This window comes from Coturnix japonica, chromosome 18, assembly GCF_001577835.2.
Source record: "Coturnix japonica isolate 7356 chromosome 18, Coturnix japonica 2.1, whole genome shotgun sequence".
Lineage (NCBI taxonomy): Eukaryota > Metazoa > Chordata > Aves > Galliformes > Phasianidae > Coturnix > Coturnix japonica.
In genome coordinates this window covers 8015840-8037548 of record NC_029533.1, presented here as the reverse complement: position 1 = coordinate 8037548, position 21709 = coordinate 8015840, and the positions used below count along the sequence as shown (strand labels likewise).

Genomic DNA, 21709 nt, shown 5'->3' with positions numbered 1-21709 from the left:
GCTGTGTGCTTCGCTCTGTCAGGGCTGGGATGGCTCTGCTCCCACTGTACCCCCCCCCACTGCTTACCTGCAGAGGATCAGTGATGTATTACAGACACCTGGCACAGGTGATGGGGCCAAATGGAATGTATCCATGTTTTACGCCTGTATATTTTCCAGCCCATCTAAATACACACGCATGTAATATATATACCCTAAGTGTGTGCATTGTGCGCACATACATGTATATGCCCCGTGGTGCTGCCGCCCCCTGGCGGCCACTGGAGGTACAGCAACTCCAGTCCCAGGGACAGAGAAACGGCCACCAGGGCGCACTGCAGCCAGCACAGGGAGCAATGGGCTTAAATTGCAGCAATGACAATGAACAATAGCAGAAAGAAACGTTTAGGAGGCAAGGGTGAAATAAATACAGAAATAAAGTGCCTGGGAGGATTGTGAGATCCCCGTTGTTAGAGGCTGTTTGGATGAGCCCATGAGGAAGGACAGGCAGAGCTGATCCTGCCTCCAGGCAGAGGATGAGATAAAAATACCTGAGTCCCTTCGAGCTTTATTTAAAGTGATGTAACAGAAGGTTGATGGAGCTGCTGGGCAACACCATCAGCTGGGAGACACAGGGCATTTCCATTCAGTCAGACACACATGGATAAGGTGTGCATCTAATAAAAAACCTGTATGATTCCCTTCCTAAACTCACCTTCAGCTTCCTCTCCAGTTTCAGAGCATGTTTTGAGCCCACAGAGCAATGACTTCCAGTCCTTTCTTGTGTACCAACCCTGCTACTGAATTGTGGCTGCTTGAAGCCCAAAGCACCACAGACCCTCTGTGTTATGGGTTGGGTGTCACAGCTGCTGTTAATCACAGCTGCTGAATTGCTCACTAATTATCAGTGCTCTCCCTCCATGCAGCCCATGGGCTGGTCTGAGCGTCCTGTCAGGGATGAGGCTCAGCCACACCAAGGGAGCTGTGTGCTGTGCCCATCACTGCCTGCACTCCAACCCTCTGCATCACACCTGGGGCTGAACAGGACACAGAAAGCAACAAGAGTTCTGCACAGCTGAGGGGATGCAGGAGGTCCCTGCTAATGGCTTTTAACATACCTGAAAATGTAAGGGAGGTTTTTCAAAGGCACCTGAAGGATTTGGGAGCACAAATCCACCGCCAGCATGGCTCGTGCTGCTAAGCAACAAAGACATCTGCGTACATCCTTCTGAGAGCACCCAGCCTCATTAGAGGCAGTGATGTAACTTCTGTTATAAAACTGGGGTTGGCTTCACTGCCAGCCTTTCACAGGAGGATTTGGGTTCCCCAGCCCCCTGTACTGCACACTGTATCGCTCACCACGTGCAGCAGGGGATGCCTGCTGTGCCACAGAGCATCACACAGCCCAGCAACAAACCAGCAGCTTGCTGCAGCATACAGCAAGAATCCGAATTCAGCAAATACCTGCTTTTGGGTTGTGTAACAGAAATGCTGAGTCAGGGCCTGAAGCAGTGATGGGAGCACCTGGTGGAAGGAAGGGCCAACCAGGGGAGCTCAGGTGCATGCAATGATGGAAGGGATGGAGCCAGGATCCATCATTTAAGGGTTGCTGCCTGCACAAAAGGGGGGGGGAAAGAGAAGTACCAGTGTACAGGATTTTCCAAATTGCACAAAATGTTTATTGTTAGTTGAGTACATTCAGTCTCACAGTGACTCGAATACGATCATCCAAAACAGTTTTGGCGAATTGAAACTTTTTAAAAACCATTTCCAACACTCCAAAAAAAAAACAAACCAAAAGCAAAGCAACTCCACGACAAAACAACTCCAAATTAAAACACGCGTCTTCGAGCCACGGTTTCACTTTGGACTACAGGAAACCTTCACTTGTGTTTCAGTGGTTTTGACAGTGCTGCGTTTAAACAAAAGACATGAAATCACCAAGTGGAAAAATACTAAAATAGACACGTTAAAAACCTGAGGCATCCAAACATTGAGGCTGCTGCACTGCAGGTGACGTGCCCGGCTGCTCTGCTCACACTCACAGGGCAGTTGTTCAGCCTGTTGCAGCGCTGCTCCGCTCACCTGCTATCAACACTGTGCAACCCCTCTGCCGTGCCTCCAAGCTGAAGTCTGTCCCTCCTGTAAATTCTGTTTGTATCAAACCTAAAATATGCACCCCCTGGCAAATCTCGGTGCAGCATTAATGGTACCTTGAAGAACAGCCCCTACCTCGCTACTCATCGTTGGAAGAGGGACAGGCAATGTTCAGAACGACATCTGAAAAAGGCAACACGTTTGGGTTTCGTTTTCAAATACTGACATGAAAAACGGAGTAAATTAGAAAAAGGATCAAGTCGATCTTAATATAAGACATTCGTTATATAGTGGGACAGAGAACAATTCATTATCAGATAAACAGTATTACAATGACTCCTCTACATCTGGTCGTTTAACGCACATTCCACAATCATCACTTGCTACCACATTTTATTTTCCTGTACAGAAATACAAGTAAAGACCAATTTTACTCTGTTTTAAGTCCCAGGAAGTCAAGTGACACTGTATCAAATTCTTTCACTAGCAGGCTGTGCTGGGGAGAAACAACAGCAACAGCCTCCCTATGCTCAGTCACTGCTGTCTGCTGCTCTGACCTGGATTTCCTCACACATCAGCCAAAGCCCCAGGGGAAGCTGCTGGGAACTGCTTTTGTCAGCCAATTTAGAATCCCTTCGAAAAACTGAAGCCTTACTTAATATTACAGCACCAGTATACGTACTCTGGAGAAATTACTAACTTTGTTTTGCATCGAGGCATATTAATTGGCTGCCCTCATTAGCGCTGCCGCGCTCCGCTAAGCCGGCTTCCTCAAACTGCTGCCCTATTTATTGCACAGCACCGAGGCAGACTGGCAATCCTGAAGAACCACTTACTGCCAATTTCTTCCATCACACTCCGTTTCCATCACAGATAAAGCCAAATTAAGGTGCTGTTTAAGTGGTGTTATAGATAAGCGTAATGTTATTCACATCAAAACTCAGCAGGACAGCATTTATGTGTTAGTTTGCAAAAGTGGTTATAATCACACCTATGCTACAACCCTTCTAAGAGGTACAATGTCTGCCTGTCGGTACAGTATGTGGAATGTAACCATTTCTTGCAAGATTCTGCAATATGAGGAACTGCATAGATGACGGCTGTTTGATTTCAGTTCAACAAATGTACTCTGAAAGTTTACAAAACCCCCGGAAAGTCTCTATAAAAGAAGTCACATCGTATCAAGATGACAGGTGGTAAAATAGACCGCTCACCTGCAAGTGATGGGCAGGAAATGCGAGTGGAAAGGTGACAGAAACCCACCTCAAATGGAGAGTTCTATGTTCTCTATTGCACCGACCTCGTTGGAATCGTTAATTTAGAAAAATTCACGTTGTTTAAAAAAAAAAAAAAAAGTCACAAAGTTGAACTAGAATAGAAAATTTCTTTGTAAACATCAGGCAGCCGGTTCTGCTAACATGGAATGGACTCTGAGTACTGCAGCACAGCACCTCTGTTAGTTACAGCACTTGCCATCTGAAGGGCAATTCCAGGACACACACATCAGTTCACAGTCATTGTGTTCAGAGAACCACCAAAATCAGTGCAGTTTTCCTGTGCGATTTCCCCGAATTCCTTAAGTCAAATAATACTGTTACAGAGGCCAAGTGCAGCGCTCCCCACGCCCCCATATACACACCTATCTCATAAGTGACGAATGATGTCTGCGGGACTTCTGTAAAGGTACTTCCAAATAGCGTAGTAATGAACTGCAGCCGCTGTGGCCACGAAGACGTGCCAGATGGCATGGGCAAAAGGAATGACTCCATCGCTCTTGAAGAACACCACGCCAAGGCAATATATCAGACCTCCCCAGGCAACCTCCTCCAGTCCTTCGGTGTTGCTCTGGCAATTAATAGGGACACGTTAGGGATGGAGCCCAAAGAGGCAAAGAACATCATCTACAAAATGTGGGTGTCTTCACAAAGTCTGGAACCCGAGACCTTTTTATCTCAACTCTGCAGCCCAGATTCATTAAAGGGAGGCAGCACTTCACTGAATGGAAGCTATAAATCCAGAATATAGTTGGCTACATTTGGCTCTTCTGCAGAGCACAGTTATAATTACGGTAGACTAAAATCAAGATTATTTTCAGAAGAAACAGAGTTGCACCAGAACTTGGACCAGTCATAAAAGGAAAGTTTGTATTTGTAACGTCAATAGTTGCATTCCTTACCATGGATGTCACTACCAGAGCAGGAGAAAATCCCATGGCCAAATAGAAGAAGAGTTCAACAATCTTATACCTAAAATGGAACAAAAGCGAATTGTTTCAGGTGATGCACAGGAATATGAACATTTATTTCAACACTAAAGAAAATGTACTCAATCTGATGTTAGCATGAGGCCATTAAACTTTTCAAAAAGCTTTATGCACATTTTATTCTAAAAATAAAGCCATATTTACCTCTGCATGCTAGAGCTGCAGGCAATACTTCATTCACTAAATACTGCCTAGATGCATTAATTTGCATTAAATTAATTAAACATTTAGCAAACCTATATTCTTATTTGAGAAGAAACTCAGCAGCTCTTCATCAAAACAAAGAACAGTTGGTGTTGTCCACTGAAAAATATATGTAATGAAATCAGGCTCCAGAATTTAGAGCTGAAACTGACAGACACAGATTTCAAGCAAGAAATTCTCCTCCTCCTGCACACACACTGTTACACCGCAGCACGATCTGTACATCATTCCATCTTTCCTTCTTCACCCATTCTCACTCCTGCTTTCTTCCACTAAAGTCTTCATTCTGGATACCTCCCTCCCCCCACTTTAGGAGAAGACAATAAAATAGCATAAAGACACATTAGGACAGAGCATCTTTGAACAAGATACAACACCACGTTGTTCTCATCACTTCTCTCTGCCATCTCAAAGGTCTTTCTTCAATGGGTGAAAGGACAGACGACACTCAGAAAGCAAAAGCCTCAGTTTAAAGTTAAATGCAAATAACAATTCTTACTTCTCGTGGTAGAGAAATACATAAACAGTGCCTCCAGCAGCCATCAGCCAGATAAACCAACGCATGTGAGATGCCAGAGGTCCAAGCTCACGAAGATTTAACCTGGAAGCACAAAGATTTCAACAGACGGGATTAATGAATGAATGGAGCACACTAACAGAAGAATACTGGGGCTTAATATAAACATGATGGTGAAGACTGTGGGTACACATCAAGAGGCAAAAATGCATTTACATTGATGTGAGGAAAGCACAAAGAGGGATATGGAAATACACATAAACTCTCTGTTTAGCAAATCCCACAAAATTCTGATGTGTGTTTTTACAATGCAGAACGTGGTCAAATGCATCTATGAAGGCTCCTATAGAAACTGCAAAGTTGCAAGGATAAAGTGTTTACATGGTGTGCTTCAGGATTAGAGGCTTTCTTCCCCTTAGACTTCTTACCACGGTGCATACGATGCCGCAATGAAGACGTAGATCACCATTCTGTCACACATGTGAAAGCAATGCTCCATTGTCCTAGTAATGGAGAGAACAAGAAGTCAGCAGGGCAGATTTGAGTAACACTGGATTTTCCTGACACATTTAGGAATTGCTTCAGGGAAATATAGCAGGATGTTCTACTCAGAAGGAGGCAGAAAGCTGTCACATGAACCCTGCTTAATCCAGAAATGATTACCCAGTGACTGTGAGTTAAACCCAATTTATGGCCCAAAATTATATAGGTGTCAAATGAATAATGCATTTTAGTTTTGCTGTTGCTGCCTTTCTTCCAAGGCCATTGGTCATGTATTCCATTTTACTTCTCTTGGCAAACTCTGCATCACTCCAGGTAATGGGAATGACATAGTCCCGAAGGGTGTTTTCACATCTGAGAGGGGATTACATCCACCACACACACAGGTTATGTTCTTCCCACTCAACTACTAGATTAAGAGCCACAAGGGCTTCATAGATCAGTATCTTTCCCTTCCAAAAGGCAGCAGACATACAGTCGTTTGTACGTGAGCTTGGCTCGCCTTTTCTTTCAACAGAATCAAGGGTTTGTGTTGTTTAGTTGTTCTTTTTTATAATTAAGTACCATATACTACTCTGAGCTTTGTGTTTTCAGCCACTTGAGGAACACAATGTTAAAACCCCACAGAACACAAGAGTCAGACATCTCTACCATAGCTATAGCCATACCTTAAGTGACTCTTTTTCCAGGAGATGATATGGAACACTGTGGAGACAATGAAGAGAGCGCAGAGCCCCATGCCATAGATCCATGCTGTTATTTTTTCCCATCGATCATCAGAAAGTCGGTGCAGAAGGGCACTGCCCACAATTGCAGGAACAATGAGGAACTAAAATGGAAACCAAAAAAAGGCCATTAACTCTACTCAGCAAATGTAGCCTCCACCCCTCTGTATTGCAGCAGCAGGGCAGACAATGCTGCAGCACACCACATCTGTACACATCTGGCAGCAGCCTCCCAGCTGCAAGGAGTTTACATCTCGTTGTACATTGACACACAGGGGTTAAGATTCTGACAGTGTTCAGACAATGGAGTTATACCTGCTTGTGACAAATTCATTCTCCTGTGGGATTAGGATATACTTCTTGCTCCTCTCAGATTAGTAGATCTTTATTTTAATATTTTGCTTCCTGTTCCTAAGGAGGTTTTGATCTTACCCTAAGCTGAGCTCTAAAGCACCTCTTGACATAGTACTCCAAGTGGGGACTTCTTTAGTAAACATGCTTAATGCACAAACAAGTTATGTCGCAGTGTATTCCAACCTGTTTTTCTTGTCACATCCCTCCTTGAGCAGCTTTAACTCTGTTTCTCCAGCACAATGTGGAAATGCACTTAAAACACCACTTCTTTTCCAGGTCAAGTTCTGTCATCAACCTTGGTCTCATGTAGAAAGAAAACACCAAACCAAAAAGTATTTAAAAGAAAGGAGCTGCTGACTCAGACATTCCCACCTGCCTCCTTTGACTATGAAGGAAAATCTCTGGTAGCCCTTCCATTAAAAATTCTGCATAAGTTCCTTTTCAGACACTTCACAAGTTAAATTCTTCATTGCTTAACATGCAAAACAAAGTCAGGAACCAGTAATGTTTAAACAAACATGGCAGTTCTGCTTTGCATTACAGGCTTGTCAGAGTGCAAAGTTCTGGTCTAGCCAGTACTATCTGTCCTTTATCTACTTGCAGACAAAAGTTGAGACTCTCATCACGGCTACAGCTCAGAAGATGGAGAGTGTATTGAATCAATCTGGAAAGCAGCTGAAGAAGAGAGCTAAAAAAAAGACAAAACAATCCTTTTTCCTATGGATTTTGAAGTATGCTGATTGTAGCTTCATTACTATTCGATTCTCTTCTTTTTTGCAGAGCTTACTACATTTAAGCTGAAAGCTGTACAGTCATACAATTGAGAAGTGTGGCATTCTTGTATCTACAGCATTTGGACCAGAGGTGAAAATACTTTGAGTTTTGCAATGAGTTTATGCAAGTTGTGCACTTTAAGGCCAAAAATAGTCTTTCAGCCTGGCTTCTCATTTGTCACAAACCATAAATTTCCATATACATATCCTGGGCTGCTCTCAAATTTAGGAAAGGTTAAAGCATTTCACTCCTCAGGAGATTAGTCGCTCCTGTTTTCCACATATGGCATACAGTTTAAAGTGTGGCTAAAGCCCTTAAGACAGCAGGGAACTGATTAGATGTGACAGTTATTTCATTCCACATTTGCAGGAGGCACTTAGATTAAAAACAAAATCTGTTCCAGTCAACTGGACAAAAGTTCTTTAGATTCTTGTGTCGTCAATGGACTTCATTATATCTAACATCTGTCTCAAAGAAAAAACGCCAGTGAACAGAACAAGACAGATTTTAATTAGAAAACTCTCTAGTGCAAGAATGGTATTTTAATCCTAAGAGAGAAGCAATTGGCCCTTTAAACAGAGGGGCATTTAACAGAAAAGGCCAAAGAATCAGAACTAATAGAACCAGCATGGCTGTGCTGTGTCATTTAGGGGAATGACATGGAACGTCCAAGTTGCCAACATTCTGTCCCTACACTCAACTGCTCAGCTGCCCTTCCTGTCTCCTACTGACTAAAGACAGGTCAGTGCTTTGTTTAAGCTAAAAAAATTAAGTTTTCAAGACATTTTGAATAGCTTTTCTAGTAAGAAACCTGAAGATGCCTTGTCATGCTCCACAAAGTTAGCTTCATTACTGAACCCCAAGGCTGTACATAGGACCCTGTATTCCCATTTATTAATAACCAGAAGTGATACCTGCTGGAGGAGTACAGTCATTAAATACAAGTCCATTACTTTCTGAATTAAGAGTATAACTATGAAAGACCTATGGAGAACCATTACTAAACACTGTTACCCATGTATTCTATCTGTGTCTAACTGAAAACTATTGTAGGCTAGCAGCAATTGCTCAACAAGTTGACCTTCTAACATTTAGTAAAACAATCTGTAACAGAAGAGGAAAAAAAGCATGTCCCCCTAGTTTAGATTCCCATTTCAAGGCTTTACATTTTGATTTTAAAAATTATTTACTGCATACAATTTTATTTACAGAGCAACAATCCCCTTAGTACATTCTATTTTCTCTAAAGTGGATGTTCACATATCCCCAAGTTATGGATGGTCTGTGGTATGCTGTAGCATATAGCCTGGCTGTTCAGAAAGTAATTGGACAAATTCACCATCAACAGCAGCAAACCACAGAATACTGATAGGACTTCTTGGCTGTAACCTGCTGCTGTCAGGCAGGAATATCTCACGCCTGCTCTTCAGCCAGATGAAGCCTAGAATTGCTGAGGAATAGAGCAACTTCTGCCAGGGATCTTCAAATCCAACTTCTTGGTCAGGATTTGTACAAGGATTAGGAGCTAAACCACGTATTTATGCAAACTAACAGAGCGTTGCTACATTTCTCTAGATATATTTACATAATGCTGTACACGAGATAAGCTTTTCTACATGTAAACCAAAGTAATTCTGTTTTTACCAGCAACAGTGACTGCTGCTAAACAACCAGACCACTGGTGATCCCATTTACTGGGCTGCTATGGCTGAAGCTTGTGTAATAAAACCAGAGAGACTGTACAAATGCACCCACACGGGCTAAGGTAAGTATTTATCCATACAGGACACTAATTTACTGAAAGCCCTATGTGAGAAAGGCAAAAGGAAACGCACTTACTGCGTGTGTGTAACAGTTAGCAGCATGTTCGTAGCAAGTGGGTTTGTAGCGGCTGTTGGCTGGAGCTGGGTGGTTCATGAACCTGTGGAGTAATTAAAGAGTATTTTTAATAAACCACCTTTGGAACGTCATGAAGGACCATCTCCCACCCAGTAGCATTACAAATCTCAGTACAGACGTGCCTAAGGTAACTGTTATTAAGATTCAGTTTGCTCACATACATTCCCTCACCAGAAATACAGCTCAGAACATTCCTGTGCAGGGGATGGTTACCAGCAATCAGGACTTTCCTCATTTAATAGAATATACATCAGAAGTCACAGCTCCTTCTTCTCCAGCTATTTGGTCAAAGAAAGTATTATGTAATTAAAGTAGGAAGCAGTTAATTAAGACTTGCCTTTTTCTTGCATTAAGGCCTTCGCCATCACTGCCAAGGGTTACTTCATTTTGAAGGAGACTCTTGACTCTACAGCAATATCCCAGTTCTGCAGCACCTCAGAATAAACCAACTTGAACCTCTTCTCTACTCCTATAGCAGCAATGGCGCTACACACAGCATCCCAGCACAGCCTGCTGCCACACACTCACTTGTAAGACCTCATGCTGTGTTCCAGGGCACTGCAGATGACTGGGTTAGGTAAAACTAAGCGCTGACAGTCAGACAGGTATCGAGCAGGGCAGGAACAGCTCTACAAACACATGCTCAGAACTGAGAGCAGCTCTGTTGGCAAGTTTTATATACACAGCTTGTGAGGGGAACCACAACCAAACCCATCAGAACTCTGCTGTCTGCACAAGCAGCTCCCAGTTTGGGGGATGTGTGATTGCTGGGTTACAAACCACTTATCAATCCATCAGAAAACCACTGTTTGCTGAGCTGGTATGTGAAAATTTGTTAAGACTGTTTGAGAGCCTCGATAAAGAAACATGGTACCACGATGTCCAAATTATGGCAATAAAAATAAATAGAAATAAAAATCAACCATTGCTAACAGCAAGGATTAAAGCATAGTAATTTTCTATGAAAAAAAGAAAAATGAATGAATCAATGAAAAGCTATTAATAATTGAAGGCTGCCTGCTAATGGGACCTCCTGTGATCCATTAGGGGGCTTCTTAGGATTTTTTTCCTCTTCATTTATATTTATTCGGGAGAAAAGGAGATGGATGGTTTTCACAGCAGGGCCTGGAGGAAGGGAAGGTTTGAGGAACACAAAGTCTCTTATTAGGATCTGGTATTGCAAATTAAGACAATGCTGCTAGCAGCAGAGGAGGACAAAGGCTTTAACAAAGCTTTCTGTTCCCTATCATCTACACAAAGGGCCTTTTTCCCCCCTTGTTTGTGCCCTAACCCGAAATATTCATTTATCTGTGTGATAACTTTACCCCAGCAAAACAAGCACTGGATTTCAGACAGCTTCACACATGCACCTTTAATTACCACTAATTCCAAACATCTTCCTTCAATAAAACAATAAATAAAATCACTCTTGAACATCTCATTTCAAACAATGACGTCACTGTTGTGTCTGTTGGACACAAAGCTCTACCAGGCTCCCACAGCCACTGAAATGTGCTTTTCTTCCATTTTGGATCCCATCTGCTGATGGAATTACCCCTCAATGCACGAAGCAAGGAAGGCATCGGGGAAAACAACCAGCAAAGTCTCAAAGATCTAATTTGGGTTTTTTGTCTGGTCAGGAAGCACGCTTCCTTTGCTCAGCTCAAAAGGACCCACGCTTCCTTCGAGCAGCTGCAAAGCACATTGTCCCTTTTTATCTCATTTTTCCCCTGTGCTCTCCAGCAGCACGAGAGGCCACTCAGAGCCACACACAGCAGCACATCCAGTGGGCGTATGAATGTAGATAGCAAAGCAATCTGTTACATTGCCGAGGCTCTGTGCTTTTGAGAGGAAAAAGCACCACAAGCAGGTCAAGGCAGATCAGTGCTGTGTTTCAATGACACCCACATGGGTATGATTTTGGAGAGAAAGGCACAGCTTCACAGTCAGGTTGATGATTATCCTTTTTAAACCATCTCCTCTTGGTGAATTCCCGTAGCCGCTGTCTACCTGTGGTTGGTACCTGCCCACATCATCTCCTCCATCACTGAACAACCGAGCCACAGATGTAACTCACACCAAAACCGAAGCAGCCCACTTTGGAAGCACACAATGAGCTCACACACGCGTAAGGCTTTCCATATAGCTCAGAATCCACTGATACCAGCATAAGGCTGTTTGTACAGCTCAGAATCCACTGATACCGGCTCTGCTCTAAGAACCAAGGCTGGGTGACGGCTCCCGCAGCACAAAGGAACGGGACACGCGTGTCCGTGAGCCTCGTGCACAAAGCTCCGCTCCCTTTCGGTTTTATTTCCCCTTTAACGCTCACGCTTCGGCTTCTCGAGCCAATTAAGAGGGGCGAGCGGCTCAGCCCCGGGGATACACCCGGCAAACCTCGGCCTGCCCCGGGCAGCCGCTCTCACTTCGAAGCGACGCCGGGAGCCGAGGCACCGAGCCAGGGGGGCAGAGCCACAGGTCGGGGAGCCGCACACAGGCGGATGATGTGTGACCCTTCACACATTTAGAGGGGAAAACACAACACCCGCAATAGAACCACCGCCCACAGCAGGACCACCGCCCGCAACAGAACCACCACCCAGCACTAAACCACCGCCCACCCCCCGCCCGACGCCCCCCAACCCGGGGACCCCGCGGACAAGCAGAAGAAAGGAGGTTAATAGGGCCCGTCCCTCACCTCCGGAACCGCTCCTGGAGCCGCCGCATGGGTCCGGGCCGCCCGCCCCGGCCGGGCGCTGGGCTGGGGGTCGGGACGGGAGGCTGCGGGCGGCTCCTGAGGCGGCGAGGGCCGGAGTCCGGGCCCTCATTGGAGTGCGGGCCGCCGCGGCGCGGAGCGACGGCTACAGCCGTCCGTGGGCGAGGAGCGAGAGCCGGGCGGCCGCTTTAACCGCCCTCCGTGCTCCCCGCAGCCCGCCCGGCCCGCGCCTCGGCCCGCCCACAGCCACCGGACCGCCCCGAACCGAGCCCGGCTGAGGCGGGACCATGGCGGGGGGGACATGGCGGCGGGGCGGGGCGGGGCGGAGCCGAGCTGCGATTCACCCATAGAAGATAATGGCTCAGGGCTCACCAGTGCGGGCAGGCCGAGATCCTGAACTGAGTGAGGACAAGGCCCTTCTGAGAGCGGCTCTTCCTCTGTACACCCCCGAGGTATCCGTATCTGCTCACACCTACAGCTGTACAAGTGGTACAAATCGGGGCATGAATGAGGAGAATGTTCTGTTCAAGCTTCTGTGTTGTAATCTTAAGATCTTGTTTACAATGGGATTCCAACAGATCCAGCCCTCACCAAAAGCAATAGTGCAGGCACAGCAAAGCAAACCGCCGTTAGGAAAATAAACCATCCAGCAACCGCAGTGAGTTCGGTAGGACGGAGGCAGATGGGACCTGAGCTGCTGCAGGAGTTACCCCAGCTGAGCTTCACCTCTGCCCACCAGGAGGAGTCAGCATCGACACTTGGCTGGCAGTCAAACTAAATCCAATCTCTCATGCCCTGGGTTCCTTTCACTAAGTCTTCCTCCATGCAGTAAGCAAGCGAAGTGGTAACAGCTTTGTAAGCTGCCCCCACAAGGCTTGTCTGCCCTTGGGTTTTCTCCTTTTAGGATGGAGTAAGCTCTGCTGGAGGAACTGCAGCTTTCAGTCTTACAGGGGCTTGCTGCCATGTCCACTGAGGCTGGGCCAGGACAGCCTGCAGACAGAACACTGCTCCAAGGTGAGGACAGAACTTGGGGCTGGAAAGGAGCACAGAAACCGTAGCAGTCAGCTGAGACCCCTGATGACTGAAAATAAGGCAATATAGCACCTGTTTCTAAGAAGGACAGAAAGGATGACCCGAGGAACTACCAACCTGTTAGCCTCACCTCAGTGCTGGGGAAAATCATGGAACAGATCCTCCTGGAAGCTATGCTAAGGCACATGGAAGAGAGGGAGGTGATATGGGACAACCAGCATGGCTTCACCAAGGGCAGGTCCTGCCCAGCCAACCTTGTCATGTTTTATGACAGCATAATCACATCATTATACAATGGAAGAGCCATTGGTGTCATTTATCTGAGCTTCATTAAAGCCTTTGGCACAACCCTCCATATTTTATTCTACCAGTAAATGTGTCACAGGGGCTTTTTCTCCTTGTTTCCAAAGCTGTTCTTTTCCACATTCTTCACTTCATTTCCAAGACTGTCAATGACTACAGGAGCTGTATGGTTTGCCCTTATTATTTCTAGTTCAAATTTCACCCATACAGAAGCTCCTGCAGAGCCTTTGGGGGAACTATCTGCTGCCTAGGGACAGAGGAGTTCATTCTCCTGGGTGTTTAAGCCAGCACTTTTATGAGCATTAAATTGGCACACATACATGTGTCATTTACTGAATCAGAACTTGGGCAGCTTTTATAGGATTATGCAAATACGGACACAAATGGGGGATCTGTAATTACAGAATTTGTAGTTTTCATCCTGTTACAAAAACATCCAGGCCTACACAAACCTATGAAGCCAACAGGTGGGACTTGCTGGAAGTTTGCTTTTACCCAGCCAGGGTGACATTTTAAGGACCACACGAGATGTCAGTAGTGAATCAGATTCTGTCACGAGGTTACACTAAACATCTCACACAAAAGCTGAGTTTCTTACAGCTGTTTGGCACAGATAATCTGTTTATATATCAGCCTGCATAATGCCTGGTCTCTTGATCTGTTGAACAGATAACAGACAAGTATACATCCGTGCTACCAAATGGATCTACCAGTGATGTTGCTGAGTAATGTCCCCAGGTACGTACTTACTTTTTGGAGCTGCTGGGCTCTGTCGGAGCAGCAGAGAGGCACAGTGTGGCTTGAGAAGCTCTGAGTGGATGTAACACAGCAGAGAGGCAAGCTGAGCAGCGTTGGGCCTTAACGAGGCATGGGAAACGAGTCTGACAGGTGAAACTCCTCTCCACTCCCAGTCTACGCACTTCTGGCAAGGGAAGGGAAAAATGTCTTTTAGCTTTCTTCTTACCTCATAACAAATCTGAGAATCTGGACTTCCTCTCCTGAGAGTCTCTGTGCTAAAGGAGGAGGTTCTATTTAGAAGCTTTAGAGGTAAAGCTCCTTCCCTTCCTCCAGCTTAGAGAACAAATTCTGAAAGAAGCATGGTTGTCACTGACTGCTTCATACATGGTCATGGTAGAAATGCAGTCTGCAAAGACCTCCTTGGCTGGCAAAACCTAATTTACTGACACAATTCTGGAAGAAAATAGTATTCTTCAAGTTTCTAGTGCAAAAACTGGTTTCGCAGTAACACAACCTGTAAGACCAGGACAACAACAGGTCCCAAGTGAGCCCAAGGCAAAGCTCAGTGTGCTGCCCTTGGCCTGTGTTTGGGCACACCCCTGCAGTGCTGCAAAGCAACTCATATTCCCCAGGGAGGGTTGGCATGTGTGGGGACACGTGGCTGCAGAGCACCCTGCACTGGGGCTTAGCTTGGCACAGCTTCCTTGGGCCAGGTCTCCTGCATACCACATGAACATCTCTCTTTTTTTCTTGCTGCAAACTGGCTCAGATTGCTGCCTTTCCTGATCATCTTTGAAGGAGAAGAATCTTGTACTGGAATGCATGTCAATGGTCTTGTGAAACAAGCACCTCTCCCTCTTTCAGCCTTCCCCCAGCCTAATTAATAAGGTCATCCTGCTGAAGGCAGCTTATAAATAGCTTTCCAAACACTAATGGAATTAGTTCTGCCCTGGACAACATCTCCAGGGTGACACTGGTGTCTAAGAGGAACTGGCTCCTTGGCACACGATGGAAATGATATTGAAGCACAAACATTTACCTGATGTCACAGCCCTCTTGCTGCCAGTATTAAACCTGAAATGAGATTACAGCGTTACTTAGTAATATCAGAAAAGATTTACCACAAGTAAAACAAGCAATGTTAGAGGGTTGTGCCTTGTAGCAGATTAGGTTATTCTAGATAATGAAAATCAACTGAAGGTTTCTTTTTATCAGTATACATGATAAGAGGCTATTTTTCATGGCCACAAACCCTCGAGATTTTGCAGGGATCTATGCTGGGGAATAATATAAAGTACTGCAGCCACCTCTTTAATATGAGGTGAATCATGACATTCTTGATTGTGAAAGCACAGTTTCTCATATTCCAATTGTTGAGACTATTTGTAACACACTGAGATTTTTTCCTTACTGTGATTACGAAGGTGGTTTCGTTTAGATCCATGATGGACCTCACATGTACTTCAACCAGCAACATCTTCCAGCAGGGCTGCGGTGATTTATGATACAAAGGAAACTTTCTGTAGGAGTGAAACATTCCTCCTTACGGATGTTATGTGCTTAGATGAAGAAGCCCCAAGGCCTGGAGATGCTCTGTGTGACTGAAACAAGATTACAGCAACAGGGAAGGAGGGGAGGTCTGGCCCTGCCACAGCCAAGCACAGCTCTGAGTCATCAGCTGATGACGGCAAAGAACTTGGATTTCACAAAGCGAAGAAACATCCTGCCTTCAAATATTGATTCTGTCGTGTTTCCTTTGCAAAGTGTTAGTCATAGTGTGCCAGAATTTGAGGCTAGTTTAGAAATAACAAATATCTGCTTGTTTTGGCTTTTAGTAATTGGACTGGAGATGGCTGGGGATGTTAACCTTTTTCTTCTTATGCGTGCAGAACAAATTATTTCTCTTTTATATTTTATACATATACTCGTTTTCGGTGTCTCAGAAGTAAATGGATAACATTCACACTAACACCAAATCCAGAATAAAAGAGATCTACCTTTAAGTCTCCTTTTCCTCGGGCAAAGCAGAGCATCTTTAATCAATCTTCGTGGAATTTATGCGTGAAAATTTTATTCTCCTTCTTTCTTCCCACCATTGTGCTTTTCCCTGCAGACATGTCTGCCATCCACAATGATGCTCAATAGCTCATTTTTGACATCACAATCAATGAAGTGAAATAAGCTGTTACTTAATGGGCCCGACATAAAATCCATTTAAGTTAAAGGAAATACTCTCATTGTTTCCTATCAGCTTTAGGTCAAGCCTAAAGAGAGCAGAGGGAGCAGAATTTACCCTGCCATTTGTCATCTGAGAGGAAATGGTTTCCATATCCCATTTGGACTACTTGGAGATTTTAAACATGTTCAGCAAAAGCAAACAAATTGATTTCTTGCCAGTGGATAAATGCTTGAAACTTCAGTAGGATATTCTCTCACTTTCACATTTTTAAGATAATTTTGCCTGAACTGCATGACTTTTTTTCCCCTCAGTATTTTACAAGAATCAAACAGGAGTGAAAGCCAAGATGCACAGAAGCCAGCTCTCCTGACCAGGTGTCCAACTGCCCCACGTGGCCATGAAACAGCAGCGTAGGAGCCAGCAGCCTCTGCCCTGTCATCTAACTGCTGGAAGGCTGAAAGGGAGAAGCCCCAGGAGGTGGGAGGATATTAGATGCCCGATGGCCAGTGGGCAAGCAGCCACCCAGAAGGGCACAACACACCTTGAGATGTTTTTCAAGACTACACATTCCTATTCCCCATATTCCAAGGTCTGAAGCTCAGATAGCAACACGATCAGGGAGAAGATAGTTTAGCTTAACAAAAATCAAGAAAAAACAAGCAACATTCCTGCTGAAGAACCCAAATGGGGTAACTGCACACACAGAGCACGGCTTTCAGAAACTCTTCCTTCTAAGCAAACTGGGGAGAGGCAAACTTTGCCAGGGCTCACCTTGTTCTGTAACACTGGACATACAACTTCTTTATCTACAGCTTGTGGACGTAAAATTGCAAGGCCACATTTTTGGGAACGGAATGCAAAGCCTTGGAGGAAGGCCATGCTGCAAAATGTGTTTTCTCTGTATTTCCCCAGCAGCCAGGCTGCAGCACTGGCAGGTCATGGCCTGGGAATTCGGACCATTCCTCCCAGCTGAGGTCACCCCACTCTCCATCTTTCTGTTTGCATTTAGCAGGATCGATTTTATAAACTGCAGGACCAGATACAGCCCTGGCATATGCCTGCGGGGTGTCCCAGCTAACACGTGGCAGCACTAAATCTCTCCACCAACAGCAGAAAAGTAGCACGCTAAAGTTGCAAAATCAAATGCCTTCATATCAGGAAGTACCAGAATCAAAGTCACTCTAACCTGCTCCTTCTGTGTATGTCTAATATGGAACAGTACGTGCTGCCATCATCAAACTACAGTTTTCCTGCAGGAAAAACGACACACTGGGTAGACTATGTTCTCATTAGGAGCAGCTATTCAATATTTCATTTGCTCTTTACTTTTCATTTCGTGGCCTGAGGCTTCATCCAGACTGAGAGGTCTCACAAAAAGCCTTCTTAACAATCCCATCTCATCCTTTGAGAACAGAGCAGTCCTAACCCAACTTGGGCATAGGATGTGTTGCTGCTCAATTACTCATGGCATGCAGCTGTACTCGTGGCTGGGGATCTAAAGGTGACCTTTAGGCTCTCACCTCTACCCAGTGCTATGCAAAGCTAGCTGAGCTGCATGTTACACAACCAAGCCAAAAGAGCTAGAGGTCTGCAACAGCAAGAGAATTGGATCAAGGCTTGTGTAACAAGAATGAGTCCTTAAAAGGAGATGTTGTTTTAGGTATCCCAGCGCTGCTAAGGAGCAGAGAACAAATATTTGTAGGACAGCCTTCACAAATCCCATTTGCATAACCGTCCCCCCAGCAATAACAGGCTGCTGAACATCTCTCTGTTAAGTTTTGCTGCAGCTGATGAGCATGGCTGGCTCGGAGAGCAGCCGCACACTGAACCCAGCCGTGGCACAGCAGGACCAAGCTGGCAGACAACAACCCACAGCTGCAACTCAACACGCCTTCATCCCGGCTGCTCAGCTGGGCAGCTTTTTGGCCCCAAAAAAGAGCATGCTGTGGCATGGGCCACAGTGTGTCCGCATCAGCTGGACTCTTTTGATGCCAATAAGGTCTCAGCTTGGAGGGGACAGTGGGATGGCAGCCACCCCTCACTGGATGCTCAGACTGATGAGGGCAGAGGCCGCCCTTCCCTGCCCACAGGGGCACAGTGCAGAGCCATGGCCACACAGCCCTGCAGGATGGCTGCCAGCTTGGCCCAGCCCTCACCTCACACAGCCCCACGGCTGCAGCTCCGAGGCCAGTCCTGAGCCACAGCTTTGTCCTCTGCCAGAAGGGTTTGTTGTGACGGCAGGGGAATTAATTAATGGGCCTCACCTCCCTGGCTGTGAAGTCCCTGGGGAGATGAAGCATGCATCATTTTTACTGCGCCACAGCCAGGTGAGCGTAACGCAATATTTCCACTCAGGGATGGCCATGCTCTGCTACCTGACCATATGAAACACAGCTGCTTTCCTCACTTGGTGGCAAAGCAGGCATCCATTAACCATCCTGCTTTAAAATCATACCCCTCAGAGCCTGCCAGCTGCAGCAGGCTGGCACCAGGCATGGCCAAGGCAACTGCCATCACTTTCCTTGTGCTGGGACCTCAGGGAGCACCGAAGGAACAAGCTCTGTTTATACTTTCTTCACTTCACCATCTATTTTTGCTAATAAAATCTGCAAATAAACACACGGAGCCAGCTCGTTTTGTATCCCTATTTGCTGTTGATAGAATAAATTGCCTTTCCTACAGATTTTCAATTATGTATCGGCTTCTATTATGTGCTGCCCAACATCAGCAAAAGAAGAAAACATTTGCCATTACAACCCTTTGCAAACATGGTTCTCTTCCAATCTCTCTGCCTTGCTCCTAAATAAATGTGTACACAAGATAGCGTGCGTGTTACTACAAAAGACCATTATTTACACAACGTCCAAAGCTGTACAAACTCCAGTGTATAGTTCAGGCTGTATTTCCTAAGTCTCAGAGCCCACACGGCCACACTCACATCACCTCCAGAACCTGATCTCCTGCACAAGGAGAACCCCAGCTCTGCTCCTCCTCTGAGCCTCAGAGCCCCAAGCTGCTGTCCCTCTGCACCATCCAAGTCACTGCAGCACTTGTACAGAAGGAGCCTGGTTTGAAAACCTGAGACTGTTCCTTGCTTTGCAGCCAGGCAGCAGAATCTTCTTGGCCATATGAGCACACTGTCAGCTCCTGGAAGCCTTGCAGGGATGTATGTGTATGTGCACTGATAGGTGACCCACTGATAGGTTTACCATCTAGATTTAACTGCAGAAGTGATAGAGAGAGGAGCAAAGGAGCAAAGGCCAGAGTGATTTGGAACAGCTGGAGGTCTGGTCTGTATGCCGCAATATGCCTCACACACAGCACATGTGGCAGTGCATCATTCAGCAGAGGCTGGGCCAAGAGGCAGCTTGGCTGCAGAAGGCACATGAGGAGAGCACAAGCCCGTTCAGGTAAGAGTTTTGTATCTGAAACGTGTCCTGACACACTCTCCAGAGGAGGTGAGGTATTTTTGAGGCTGACTTTTTTTCCTTCCAACTCCCCAGTTCTCTGAGCTCATTAAAATGAAAGCACTAATTTCCAGGAGGGGCCAACACGGAAAGGTCAAGGAAGGACTTCTTCATGTCGGTTCTCAAATTCCAGTGAGAAGAACAGTGGAGTTTCATTAAGCTGCTGTCAAACTACAAACTACTGCAGTGTTGAAAGAAAGTAGGGCTGCTATTACCTTACATGCAAAGGGCAGGGACAGAGACCTGATGACTTACAGCTTGTGTACAAGCCTACCTCCTGCCATGCATAGGTTGCTGTGCAGGCCCTCAGCAGCAGGAGCTCAGCTCCACAGGGCACAGCCCAGGCCCTGGGTCACACATCCCGTTTGCAGCAGGGCTGACAGCCATGCAGCCTTGTGCTGAGGGCACAGAACCACCCAGAGAACGAAGCCCTTGCCAAGAACTGAAGCCTTCCAAACAAACAAAGCAGCTGTTTGTGTTATTGCACCAAGCCCTAAGTAACGCAAGAGAGCCTTGGGAAGGCACTGCTATCTCTGCTAAAGGGGACATCGGCCTCTCGGGGGGGCTCAAGTTAAAGCCTGGAGCTGCTGCTTACCCCTTCATCTTCTGTGTTTCCTGGACAGACGTCAGAAGAAGAGAGATTAGACAAATCCCAATTGGAACAAATCCTTGGTTTTGTTCATTCCACTAGCTTATAAAAAAACACTGCCTGGTCCAACGTTGCACCTAATGAGTAGGAAAAACAATTGCTTGAGACTCTGAAGCAGAACACAAAGAGAGTACTGCCTCAGGGTGCTCCTAACCTTCACTGCCTTCCCTGCTCAGCAAAGCTGTCCTCAAACCTCAGCATAGAACATGAACACCCACTGGGCAGCACCGAGCAGATCTGGGCCTGGTCTACCATGGCTAAGAGAAAGACTTTGCAAAGCATATGGGCACGGAGGTGTGCTGAGGGCACAACCCGGCTTTCATCATTTTCCTGCATCCCTTCCATCCAACAAGCACGTCTGGCCTTCTGCACTGAAAATCAGCAGCCATCTGGCCTCCCTGGTTCCTGCCTCCTCACAGGCAGCTGTTCCACTTCAGCAGTACAGGAAGCTGAGGCCCTATGCCACACTGCTCTGCTTCTGAGGGACACACACCCAGGCAGGAATGCATCGGTCCCTTTGATGCTGCCACTTGTTTTTACCCTCTTGCTCCAAACTCTGTTGTCCACCACCCCAGATGTGATGCACCTGGCTGGGGGATGCTCCCTCCCAATGCACACCAACATTTAGGATCAGGTAGGTAGTGAATTAGAACCAAGTCTTCACCTTCAGCAGAGGGAGTGGGCAAAGCATTTTCATTTGTCAAAACAGGTGAGCCCAGCCATAATAATACCTTGCAGCCTCCTAATAACATTTAACTTCTACCCACAGAAGCAGCTGGACCTCTATAATGCCGAGAACACAAAATCCCAAGAAAAAGGAACTCCAGGGATGGGTCATGTTGCAAAGCTGGTGAGACAAAGTTAGCTAGAGAGAAAGGAAAAGGATCCCTCTGTTGCTGCAGCACGATAGGGATAACAGCAGATGTACACGTGTCCTCTCAGGCCACCGACCTTGCCCAGACAGCCACACAAACAGGCTCAGCAGTGCTGAGCTGTGTCCTCAGTGCTGGCTGGAAGCTCCCACCCGGAGCAGCTCCCTGACCCCACTGCACAGAGCTGGTGGAGCTGCTGTTGTGCCAAGCAGTGCACGGCCAGCACGGTTCATAAAGACACGGCCCAAGGACGTGGTGTTAACACTTCCCAATTATTTTCTGTGTGCCAGAATGAGTTAAGGTAGCGGTCTTTGCTCTGGCTTTGAATTTCCTGGCTTTCCCCCGTCTGCGTCACAACAGAACTCTTCCCAGCCAGCCTCTTCCTCAGCTGTTCAGAGTCAGTGCTGGGAGTGCAGCCAGCTCTGCTTCCCAAAGCAAAC

At 46.2% G+C, this 21709-nt stretch overlaps 1 protein-coding gene and 1 long non-coding RNA gene across 3 annotated transcripts; one reads left to right on the top strand and one right to left on the bottom strand.

Annotated features, from left to right (window-relative positions):
- Nucleotides 1-1635: 1635 nt before the first annotated feature.
- On the bottom strand, nucleotides 1636-20366 carry MMD (monocyte to macrophage differentiation associated). 2 transcript variants are annotated; one of them, XM_015879673.1, is made up of 9 exons: nucleotides 20344-20366; nucleotides 15142-15176; nucleotides 14115-14286; nucleotides 9254-9335; nucleotides 6230-6390; nucleotides 5489-5563; nucleotides 5043-5144; nucleotides 4253-4322; nucleotides 1636-3921 (listed from the first exon to the last, which is right to left on the bottom strand). In XM_015879673.1, the coding sequence occupies exons 1-9, from the start codon at nucleotides 20349-20351 to the stop codon at nucleotides 3721-3723; spliced, it is 906 nt and encodes a 301-aa protein (XP_015735159.1). In that variant the 5' UTR covers nucleotides 20352-20366; the 3' UTR covers nucleotides 1636-3720. The 2 variants fall into 2 exon arrangements, with proteins under 2 accessions (XP_015735159.1, XP_015735160.1); XM_015879674.2 differs by lacking the exons at nucleotides 14115-14286; nucleotides 15142-15176; nucleotides 20344-20366 and adding an exon at nucleotides 12012-12252.
- On the top strand, nucleotides 12351-13436 carry LOC116654208. The gene is made up of 2 exons (XR_004309231.1): nucleotides 12351-12857; nucleotides 12934-13436. It is a non-coding gene; the product is annotated as an uncharacterized LOC116654208 (long non-coding RNA).
- Nucleotides 20367-21709: the final 1343 nt, after the last annotated feature.

Excerpts from the sequence above, each read along its gene's own strand:
- MMD (XM_015879673.1), bottom strand. Across the intron at positions 6,391-9,253 it reads CTAACTGTTACACACACGCA|TTCCTCATTGTTCCTGCAAT; the intron begins GTAAGTGCGTTT and ends TTTCCATTTTAG. Across the intron at positions 5,564-6,229 it reads TGGAAAAAGAGTCACTTAAG|GACAATGGAGCATTGCTTTC; the intron begins GTATGGCTATAG and ends CTCCATTACTAG.